The sequence below is a fragment of the Plectropomus leopardus genome, chromosome 8 (genome assembly GCF_026936395.1).
Source record: "Plectropomus leopardus strain MGB_pleo_1.0 chromosome 8, ASM2693639v1, whole genome shotgun sequence".
NCBI classification, from domain to species: domain Eukaryota; kingdom Metazoa; phylum Chordata; class Actinopteri; order Perciformes; family Serranidae; genus Plectropomus; species Plectropomus leopardus.
Genome location: NC_142183.1, coordinates 3,518,934 through 3,531,129, shown reverse-complemented (window position 1 = coordinate 3,531,129; position 12,196 = coordinate 3,518,934). Strand labels below are relative to the sequence as shown.

At 39.0% G+C, this 12,196-nt stretch overlaps 1 protein-coding gene across 2 annotated transcripts in view; it reads left to right on the top strand.

Moving 5' to 3' along the window:
- The window catches only part of pde6a (phosphodiesterase 6A, cGMP-specific, rod, alpha), a 44,509-nt gene extending 36,920 nt beyond the window's left edge, over nt 1-7,589 (top strand). For both annotated transcript variants that reach the window (XM_042493607.2, XM_088080752.1), the window contains exons 21-24: nt 1,120-1,194; nt 3,915-3,998; nt 4,365-4,533; nt 5,580-7,589. In XM_042493607.2, coding sequence (XP_042349541.1) covers nt 1,120-1,194; nt 3,915-3,998; nt 4,365-4,533; nt 5,580-5,623 — 372 coding nt within the window. In that variant the 3' untranslated portion in view covers nt 5,624-7,589. The remainder of the gene's footprint in view (nt 1-1,119; nt 1,195-3,914; nt 3,999-4,364; nt 4,534-5,579) is intronic.
- The last annotated feature ends 4,607 nt before the right edge of the window (nt 7,590-12,196 follow it).

Here is a 12,196-nt window from a genome sequence, read left to right as displayed (position 1 = left end):
GGGACATTGTGAAAGCTTTATGGGCTGATTTTAGCCACATGCACGGGACGACTTCCTGCTTGTTAAAATGCCACTCAAATCATGGAAATGGTGCTCCTGCTGTCTTACAGCCTGTGTCTTACAGCCTGCTGTCTTACAGCCTGTGTCTCACAGGAGAGTTTCACCAGAGAGCACTGACATTATTTGTCATAATCAGTTTATCAACTGAGGGGAAATAAATCCACAACAGTTTTGATAAAAGAGCATTCATACAAGCAAAAATGTCAAACTTTCTTTGGTTTCTTTTATTTAAGTGTGCCATTTTTTCCTCGTCCATTGTGCGTTAAACGTGTTTTGGACGGTTTGTTTGCTTTAAGGGGACCTGTTATGCTTTACCTCGGCAATTTGGTGTAATTTTTTTTTCACACGTGAGTAGAAGATGAGCAACTTCAGAGGAACTGAAAATAAGCAAGAAATTAGTAAGAAGTGCAAGAAAGTTATCCATTGTTTTTGAAAGATCAAATTTGTCCGGAGTTTAAAGGTTTAAAAACTTGTGAAAGGTGTCTAAACGCTACTACACGCAGCTACATGCTGACATCAGGGAAACATGTAGTCTTGGTTGCCAGTGTTGTTAATTTGTCCCTGATTTTCGACCAGATTCCTGTTGGAGCATGTCCTGCAGAGTTTAGAAGCTTTCATTGGTGATTTTTCGCGATAGAAAGTGCCGCTCTTCTCAGTTATAGTCATTCCCCAGCTGCAGTGCAAAGATGCAAAAGACCTAAAAAGCTGACGAATCAGAGAAGGCGGGTGATCCAGCACAGACAGTATGAGGAAAATAAATTGTTTTATGAGCATTAAAGCATATAAACACGCTCTAGGAGAAACAGTGACAACCGAATGCAGCTTGTTTTTGAAAACCTTGATCCCCAAACTATCAAGTTTTTGGAAACCGTAAAAAGCAGCTTGTTTTGAGCCTAACCGTGGAGTTTATCCAGAGGACTCAAAACAACAGGGAGTGCTGAAGTGAAGATGAGAATCAGCTGAAGGCTTTTACATGTGATTGTTGTTATTGTCACTTTTTGTGTTGTTGTTGTTGTCAACAGCACCACTGACTCAAATCCCCTTTGATTCACGCTGCAGGTGGCGCTGTCGGTCGCTGCAGAGTTCTGGGAGCAAGGAGACCTGGAGAGGACGGTCCTGGAGCAAAATCCCATAGTAAGGACACAAAGAGAGCGAGGCACTAAAAACAGGGGTTACAGAAAGCGTTTGGGGGGGGGCATGCACATGACAGTATTATGTAATGTATTAGTATATTTGTATTGTATTCATTCCTATGAGAGCTGCTCATTGGCACATGAAGCAGAAAACGCTCTTTTTCTGGGTGGGTTTCGGATTATGTAAAATACCCGGATCTACTGGCCCGTCGAGCATGTGTAGTAGAGTTGAGCGCGTTCGAGTGTGCCCGAGCGGGTAACTTCCACCAGCAGAGCGACTGACTTCTGCATTAGTGCCTCACTAGCTTGAATGGGGGTCTAAAAAATTAAATCTTCTGGCTCTTTTAGACTTTCCAAATGTTATTGAAGCAGATGGTTTACATCTATAAAGTGGTAGGAGTCGTTTCGCAGGGGTTTTGATGCTCACAAAAAATTATTCACTGACAGACGTTTCTTTCCCCATGTAAGTCAGTGGGGCCAGTGTGCATCACGTGACCGACTCAAACGGTGTAATCCCACTTCGGCCACTGTGTAAATTTTGCATCAGTGCATGGCGCTCTTCCCGGGGGCAGAACATTGAAGATGATCAATGTTCTTCACTTCAACTGTCTGTGATTTTAATGTTTTGGTGGATTGGTGTATTTTTACATGAACCTTTTTAAGGTTGACTGTGGAAAATTGGGCATTTTTTTCACGTTACACATCCTGAAGTTCATCAAGGTTCAGGGCTTAAAGGTCTGATCTTTATAATGAGCCTCGGGCTCGTTGGATCCTTTATAATTCAAAGTTTTTTTGTTTTGTTTTGTTTATATAGCGCCTTTAAAAAAACAGTTAACAAAGTGCTCTGACAAACAGAGCAAAGCCGAGGCTGAAAACTCCAGAGTTAATAAGACAAAGGAAGTTAGTCAATAATGCCGACAAAGGGCAGACGAGATTGACGGCAGAATTAAACAGGAGAGTCGAGGCAGAGAGACGTACGGTAACGAAAAAACGATAATCTGAGCAAACCTGGACATTATTCTGTAGTTTGAAGAACTTAATGCTGCACATCTAAAAAGCTGTTAAATGCGAGATCAATCATTTCAATTAATTTGAATTGAAAAATGTTTTTGTGTCGCCGGATTTTTCTGTTTAATTTTATATTTCCAGTGTTTTCTTTCACATAAGTTTGTGCCAGTTAAAGTTTGAGAGGAGGAGGATTTGGTGGGTGGACAGGAATCATGGGAATTAAGGCAGGACAAGGCTTTCCTTGAGGCTTCAATTTAGGACGGAGAGCGGGAAGGACACGATTAGAGAGAAGGAGAACAAGAGACAGAAACGCAGTTGGAAGACAAAATGAAAAGACAGATTTAGTTCCCCGTGGCGGTGGTGTTGAGCGATGCACAGGCCATTATGTGGAGCAGTGATACAGAAAGAGCGGGCGCTGTGGCCCTAACCCAGCCGACCGTTCCCTCCTCTGGCTCTCTCTCCTCCACTCTGCCTCCGTGTCTCTCCCCCCTCACTCCGTTTCAGTCCCTCGTGTCCTTGAGACACTTGAAGTGCGAGAAGCACCATCCCACACTCTCTAACCTCGCGGTGCTCCGAATTTAATAGCATCTGTGTCAGCAGGGAAAACTTTTCATTTTGATCAGTTTGTGTTTTCCCAGCAGTCGATTGTGTGACTCACTGTGGTCTGACAGGAAAAGAAAGACTTTGCAGAGGCTGCGGCACAAACGTAGGTGGGCAATTACAGCCAGCGTGAACCCTCTGACAGGTTCCTGCGGTCCAGTGCGCCGCGCGCGTCTTTTCAGAAGTGCCCGCTGCTGCGAATATAATGTAACTTCACACCTTCAGAGTTTTATACATGAACATATATATGCTGTTTATACGTACAGCATAGTTTCAAATCTAACTGGGTGAATTAAGGGTTAATTTTAACCAAACCAGAGCAGGCGATTGTTGGAACAGCAGCGAGACAAAACAAGACGCTTTTTGTGAGTTTTAGTTTGTTTCTGTAGACTTTGAATTTTGTTTAAAGGTGATTAAATGAATGAAATGATGTATATTTAAATGAAGACACGTGAGTTTGGAATTGGTGATTTTTGGGCTGTTTCTTGTTAAACTGAAAGCATCTTACTCTAACAAACAGGTTTATCTCTGTAGGGCCCTGTCCATGATGTTGTCTGACACCTATAATAACAATCTGAGCCTGTCAGCGGCGAAAACCAGCACTTTTAATGGATTTAAATCGATGGTGCAAACATGCACAGAATGGTCACATCGCAGTCGGTTTTTTGGCTCAATAATGGATCTGTTTTACAAATTGTAGATACTTAAACACAGAATCATGGTAAAATTGGGTCCAGGTTAAAAATATCAAACTTACCCTTTAAGTAAGTTGATAAATCCAATCTTATTTTATTCCTTTTTTTTTTCAGTCATTTTCAAGGTGAACAATTGCATCGCTGTTTGTAATGCAAAGATGTTGTGACGTGTGTGCAGATAATGAGGCAGCTAGGTCGGTTAGCCTGCAGGCTGTCCCCCAGATACAAACCAGGGGCCGAATTTATTGGTCAGACAAAGTGAGAAGTGTTGAAGGAGCTTTACTGTCCGTAATTGTCGCTGCAAACTGAATTTATTTAATCATAATACAGATGAAGCGATTAAACCGCGGTGGCTCAGCAGGAGGGCCGATGATCTCGTCAGTATTTGTGTTTTAACCACTTTTCTCTTCTTCTTCAGCCCATGATGGACAGAAACAAAGCCGACGAGCTTCCGAAGCTGCAGTGTGGTTTCATCGACTTTGTTTGTGCTTTTGTGTACAAGGTCAGACATCACACCGAACACAAACACACACCTCTGATTCTCTAAACCGACCGAACACTCGCTGCAGCTGAGCATGAGCGTACAGGTGCGACACCTGTTGAATTTGATCTCAGACTGTTCAGTTCTTCTGCTTTATCTGGTAATTGATGGCATTTTAACTCAATATCGACTTTTCGGCTCAGTAACTGTATTTCAAGATGGTTCAGGTGCACAACTTGATTACAGTCATCGACTCTGCGAGCAGCAACTGGAACTCGTTTGTTAGTTTTATATTTCAAAGATTTCATCAATGTTTGGCTCTAACAAAGCTGTATTGATTGGCTGCGATCTGATTTGTGTTGACTCGTCCTCCCTGCGGCTCTCCAGGAGTTCAGTCGTTTCCACGTGGAGATCACCCCCATGCTGGACCGCCTGCTCAACAACAGGAAGGAGTGGAACGCCCTGAAGGAGGTGCACGAGGCCAAGCTGGCGGCCATCGAGGAGCAGAAGAAAGCCAAGGAGGAGGCGGCGCAGAAAGCTGCGGGCACCAGACAAGGTAAGGAGGCTAAACACACAGATGCATCACTCAGTTTCCTGAGTGGCAGAAATAGTTTAAACATTTTGGTTGATGACGTTGAGGCAGATTTGAGTGAGAGATTTATGTCAAACCTGCTGCCTAGTGACCATACGCTGCAAAAAATTCAAAGTTAAAAAGCTGAAATTTCTTCGATTGCTTGTTTTTTGCTTGACCTCATTGAAGTAAACTTATGGCTGGTGTTATGAATAAGTTTGAGGAAAAAGAAATCATAAATATTTTCTCTGTGTTTAGGCAAATGTACTTGTTTTTAGTGTAGTTGACTAGTTTTGAGATATTTTTGAGTTCTGTTGAGACTAGATATTTTTAACAAATCTTAGCACGTAAATTTTCCAGTTCTGTTGCCAAATATTTTTACTTGGGGTTCCTGCGGATTCTTAAAAAGTCTTAAAAGGCATTAAATTCATCAACATAAAATTAAGGCCTTAATTAATATTAAAATGTGTTAAATCAGACTTTCAAAAGAACATAACAAGAAGGATTTTGTTTTTTTTTTCTTATGTTGCACTATAAAATTTTAAAATAACTGGAAATATATTTTATTAATTTGTTTGTTTGTTTGTTTCACCAAAAGGTCATGTTTTATGTTAAAGTGAATATTTGGGTACAATTTTTACCCAAATGTCGGTGTCGGTTCAGTTTTTGTTTTTCTTCAAGTTTGGTTATGGTAAAATCAGTCTTAAATTTAATCCGAATGGCAATTTAAAAAGCCTTAAAAAGTCCTAAATCTAACCTGCCTTAAGCTGTAGGAACCCTGTTTACTTATTTCAAGTAATATTTCCACCAATTTACTGCTTTTTTTCTTGTTTTTTAGAGATGACTTTTTGCAGTTTAGTAACAGAATAGACACACAAATATACACACAAATACACACATACGTGTGTAAAAAAACGTATATGTGCATTTTTCTTATTGTCACGTTAAATGATAGAAAAATAACTTTCTCTCTGTTTTTCCTTCCCTTCCTTCCTTTCTTTCTTTCCTTCCTTTTTTCCTTCCTCCTGCAGCGAGTGCAGCCCAGTCCAATTCAAAGACTTGTGTCGTCAGCTAGAGCTGCTGTAACAGCACCAGGTCGCCCGCCTCACGGTGGCGGTCCAGCGTCCACGGTTTTTTAAAATAAAATTTTTTTTTTTTCCATTGTCATTTTTGAGATTTCACCTGAAATCCAGTTTGCTGAAAGCACATCTCTTTCTCCAGCTCTCTCCTGAACTTTGTCTGCTCTGCTTTCCTTCTGCTCTGCTCCTTCCTGTCCGTGCTTTGATACTCGGATACTGTGATACTCGGATACTGTGATACTCGGATACTGTGATACTCGGATACTGTGATACTCATTAGATGCTCTCGGCATTACGATGCCTTCAGGCGTTTGTTAGAAACTCAGATTTCTGCAGAACAAAAAGATTACATGCACAGGGTCGCGATGTACTTTTTCTCTGTGTCAGTGCACTGGTGGATGTAACTTTTAAAATTACGAGCGCCAAAATAATTTCCTTTGTAACAGAACCTCCGTTGTTACTGCACCACTTGGTGTATTTATCCGTCTTTCTTGGCACTTTAGCCGCGGCCAGATCCAATTAAAAAAATACAAAATTGACTGAGATGTGCCATCTCATATGGATCACACAATATTGGTATTATTAATAATTCTTTTTTATTTTTATTTTTTTAAGATTATTTTTGGGGCATAGCCTCTGTAAACGGGGCGCCGGCTAAAAGGCGCTCCATCATTTTCTGATATGATTTTAATAAAATGATCATCATGATAATTGCAATAATTCGACCAGTTGAAATGAAGATGTCATACTGTTACGCACGACAACAACAAACATGGCTGAAAGCGAAATTGCTACCAGCTTCAAAGCGGAGGAGCGCAGCTCCAGAAAGGGGCGTGGCTTCAGTGGCGGCGTTAGGCCTCGGCATAAGATGATTTTTTCATGAGTCTGTGGGAACGTAAGCCGACACGGGCAAACTATAACATTAACGCTGACATTAGGGATGATAACAATTGATCAATGATTGATTAATCGGTCGTAGAATTTATTTGAACAAGTGAAATTTAATCAATTAATAAATAGACTATGAAATGCTGTCGAAGTAAATATGCAATATGTTTCTGTGACCTTTGACTAAAGATAAAATGCATTTGGTATTGTCTGAAATAAGCAAAGTTTTTATGTTTTGTTTTTTTTAAATAACGATTAATTGATTAATCTGTCGTAATTTTACCGTTTAAACTATTGAGAGTCCTTACAATTTGTAAACCTAGTTAATATATAAAACTGTACACTTATTTTTTTTGCAATTGGATATTCTTAAAATTATTAAGAAAATATTTTTCAGTAATTTGTCATTTCATCAAGAATATTATTATAGATATGATATATCATATATGATATTATCATAGGGCCATATTCTTTCTAAAAAAAAATGTACATGGTCACAGTTAGTGTGATCCCAAACATGATTACATGGAGCATTGTAGCAAAAATCTGAAGGAAAATATTTATTCATTTACTTTATGAGACGTATTCAGTAGTTACTGCTTTCAGCCATATTCAGACACATTTTGAGTAGAAATCTACTGCGCTTCTCAGTTGTGTATTTTTTTTTAATTATATTGAGACTAATTTGGTGATGTCACATATTCGATAAGACTTATTTAGTATATAATTAGTAACAAGTTATTACTGTAATTCGAGTCCTGCTCATGCTCACAAACTTTGAGCTTTGTTAGGGTGCAGTAATACCATCATGGACATTTTTAATTTAGGTGATGTCTCTTATAAGTTAAAATATTGATTTATGTCGTCCTGTAATTACGGCATCACCATCTTCCTCATGTGATTTTCACAGTTAAAGCTCGTAAATTCTGAAAACTGTGTTTCTGTGGACTCATTTCTCGCTCTTAACACACAGTATGTATAACTTTTACTGTAGTTACTGATAAAGAAATGTGAATTTCCTAATGAGTCGCTTTGCAGAAATTAGTAAAAGTATGTCGCTATTTTCCTGCTGAACTGGTGTGTGTGTGTGTTTTTACTGAGCTGAGTTTAGATTCAGATAGTTTACTGTAGTGTTAGTGTGTGTGTGTGTGTGTGTGTGTGTGTGTGTGTGTGTGTGTGTGAATGCTTTCTGCATCCACAAACATTCCTGTGTGGTCTTATTGGTCTAAACAGAAGATAAATGTGTATATTTCCGGATTAAACACAGGTTTTTGCAGATAGACGGTGTTTGAAAGCACTTCTGTCAGCGTTTCGTTTCCAAGACAGCGACCGTTGACACTCTCTCTGCATGTTTGTTGAACTCTCGCTGCACTTTCATTTCATTCCCCGAGAGAATCTGTTTGGAAAAGTTTTGCGCTCTTTTCAACCGTGAGGATTTACAACCCAGCAAGCTTTTGAATGACAGCAGCGTGCAGGAGCTGGCCAACTGTTGTGCCAACATGCGTTTCCCCCAAAGTAGGTATCCCCCACTGGTAGTGAGTCCGACAGTTTCAGTCAGGGAAAATAAACAAGAAAATCTTTTCAGCCCAAAGCACAGATGTTTATTGATCTTACGAGAAGATATTCAGGCTTTAAATGGAGTTGCTTGAAAAAAAAATATCAGTAAGCACTGAATTACAAAAAGCATCAACTAGATTAAAACTGGGTTAATCCGGTTAACCCTTTAGGGCCCGCTTTAATATTATACACTCATATCGCTTTGTGCACAAAATTATCTTTTCAAAATCAAGCTTTAAAAAATATTATACATTAATCTTATTTTCTACTCTCCTTGAGTCAATTTTTAACCAACATCAGTCTTAAACATAAATAAAATATCCATTAATTTTCAGAATTGTAAAACTTAAAAAAAAACAGGTTTTTATGCCACTATCTTTTAAGATAAAAAAACACACACAAAAAACCCAGAATTATTGTCAATATACTACATGCAAAGTAGATTTTCTTGTTGATAGTCACAGTCTGGGATCTGTCAGTGATCAGCAGCTACATTGACTGTGACAGGTCACCTGGTGGAAATAGCATGTATTTCCTCCATATGCCAAATATGGTCAAAATGACCTCATCAGGTGGAAAATAGTCAAAATGACAAATTCAGAGTCAAAAGCCCAGAATGACACCCAGAAATAATACAAGTCCTGTTTTTCTGCTCTGATGGCTGTGGGATCAAAAATGTCAGTTTGAATGGGTTTCAATGGAGCATTTTTTCACCTGAACAGTCTGAATGTAACTATTTAGTTTCCACAGTGTATTTTAGACTTATTGTAGGAGCTGAGCTACAAATTCACTGATTTCAAATACACAATCTGGACTACATTTAGGACACATGCATGAGCACAGCCACAGTTATTATTATATAATTGTGTTAATTCTGTTTCCAGATGTCTGAGTTTTATGTAACTATTGTAGTGACATCTTTCTAATTATTACACAGAAAAATAAATAAAACTATAAATGCATCATTTCTGATATGCTTTTCATAAAATTACTGTCCACCAGAGCTGCTGGTTTTACTCCCATAAGTCATCTCCAGTGCAGTTTCTGAGAATCTGGCAGTACATCCAACCGATCTGGTGAGCCAGCCCAGGACCTGCACATCTGTCTTCTTCACCTACATGATCCTCTGAGACTAACCGCTGAGACGAGCGTCCCTGAGACAGTTTGTGCAGAAATTCTTTGGTTTAGAGAGGCTGTTCTCAGACAGTCTTGCAGGTGAAGATGCTGGATGGAGTTTGGTGTTTTTGATAAAACAGCTTCAAATCTCTCAGTAAGGGCTGTCTTGGCAAAACCAGATCCACTCAAAAAACACTCAGCTCAAGATTTTTATGATTAAGGGGTGTTAAAATTCAAATTATGCATGAAAATAACAAAGTCAGACCGCTCTGGAAACTGTTTTTGTCCCGTTTTTGTAGAAAACAGATGCATGCAGAAGAAGAGAAGTAAATTTTTTTAGCATACATGTCAGTTTCAGTGTTGAACATGTTAATATTTGTTGTGAGGAAAACATCTGAAAACTGGCTGTGAGAGAGTGAATCTGTGTGAATGAGAGCGAATGGTGTGCAGCACTAATGCAGGATCACTGCAGGAAACATGCAAAAAGCAAGACTGACACAACAGCTGCGCTATCCATTTGCATGTTTCTGTGTTTGTGTGCGTGCGTGTGTGCGTGTGCACGCAGCGGTTAATTCTCCCACCTAGAGCCATACATAATACTGTTATAAAACACAACATGACGCCTGAGTGGGATAATGAAAAGTGATCGCCACTGGAGCCTCGATGGGAGGCAGGACTCGAGCTAAATTCATCATCCCCCCTCCTCCCTCCTTCGCGCGCTGTAGTAATACAATAATAGCATGGATATATAACCCAAGTGTGTCGTCACTGGTGTATGACGAAAGTAGCCATGACGTCAGGGCTTGCTGGCAGCGCAGAGCATTGCCGTATATGGTTGTGATGATCAGCTGAGCTCGTGAAGCTCGGCTCTGACGCAGCCACAACCCGTGACTGCAGAGAGAGAGGCAGCAGCTGTAGTGCACCCGTGAACCTGCAGGAAGGGAGCTTCAGCCTCATTCTAGCAGCGATCGGGGGCAGTCGTGACTGCAGAGCTGCCAGCCTGCAAGCAACAGCCGAGAGAGCGATGCAGGACTATTTATAGGACGACTGTGCATGGGTCGGCTGCAGTTTCTATGCAGAAGAAGTCACTTGACTGGTTCGCTCAGGCTTTTTTTTTTTGCCTCAGTGATGCAGAGTCATCAGCATTTTATGATGCACCCTTGTGTGTGCTGTGTTTAGCTGATGCTCTGAACACAATGAGCTCATATTCTGACAGTCGGTCACCTGCGATTCAGGCAGTGAAAAGTGTAAAGTAACCAGAGCTGCAACTAATGAGTTCATATTTTCCTCCTTAACATCCTGTTTTACCCTCATGTTCCACTTAAGTACATTTAAGGTTATTTTTACTGTTTTATTATACACAGTTTAACTGCATAGGACTAAATGTTCATCAAATATTCTGTATACACAACGTTTATTGATAGAATTTTCATCAAATATAAGCACCCACAACTCTTTTATAGCTGCACCGTTTCATCAAATACTGACGCTCTAGTTTTTATGCATCATTTTAGACACATTTTCTCCAAATTCAGCCAAATATATTTGATATTTTTGGAAACCCTTGGATCTTCACCTGAATTTGATATAAAGTTATGTGTGGATGTACAATGTTTGGCAGTACAGCATGATTTATTTAAAAGAAATTGGGGGCTTTTTGCTTTTTTTAGAGAAAGGACAGCTCAAGTGTGAAAGGGGGAGAGAGAGAGGGGATGACTGCTGCAAAGATGTTGCAGTTCGACTCACCCACCGTGGGTCACTGTTAATTTATCATTCAGTGAATAAAATATCCAAAATAACGAACAGTTCCCATCACAAATTACAATTGGCCAAAGATTTGTCTTGATAAATGTGAAAAAACAGCAAAAAAAATAACCCAAAGTGTTAATTAAGAATCTTCTGAAGCAAAGAAAAGCAAGAAAATATGATGATTTTTTTAAAGTATATTAAAAATGAAAATTTGGCTTTATTTCTTGGCAAATTACTGATAGACATTTTCATAGCAGACAATATTAACACTCTAAATGGTCCCTTTGTGTTTCCAGTTGGCGTGTTTGTTAATGCAGTAGCTGACGAGGTAATATTCGGATTTTGCGTTGGTGACTTCGGTGACACTTCGAATGTAGTTTATGGGGCGAGCTGCTATAACATAAATCATTTCTGTGTTTCAGCTTTAAATGAAAAATACTTCCACAAATCCCATCACTAACTGGCCAACCTACAAGCTGTTAATGATATTTAAATAAATATTCAAGAGAGCTAACGTGAGCCAGAGTTCTCGATTATTTTCTCTTTATCTCTCTTTCGTATCATTTCGTCATCTACTGTAATTTTGTAGTTCTTTATGAAATCTATTGCACATCTGTCCGTCCTGGAAGAGGGGTCCAGTTCTTCCTCCTGAGTTGTCCAAGTTTTTTGGGGTTTTTTTCCTGTTAAAGGGTTCGTTGGGAGCTCTTCATAGTCGGTGTGAAGGTTTAAGCACAGAGGGACGTCAGATGTTATAAACCCTCTGAATTGTTATTTTGTGATTCTGGGCTTTATAAGTAAAACTGAAGTCAGGAAGAGGGGCTGATAATAATTATAAATCAGGTCTCTAATCCAGACTGTGAACTTGACATAGTCAATCAGGAAAGTTTTTTTAACTTTGTGTGCCACTGAGCAACTTTAACAAAAGGTGCCCGTCCCCAACACTGTTACAGTTCTCTTTATATTAATAATAATAATAATAATAATAATAATAGTGATAATTATAATAATAAGAATAATAGTGATAATAATAATAATAATCATAGTAATAAGAATAATAATAATAATATAACAATAATAATAATAATAATTGTTATTTCTGCAGACGTTTTCATGTAAGGGATGAAGCTCAATGTGCTTCACAATAAAAATGCAACATAAAATAAAAAAAAGAAAAGACAATCAAAAGACACACGATGATAAACGAGATAAAAAGTCAAAGTAAAAAGTACAGAAACCAGTAAGAATAAAATAAGCAAAAT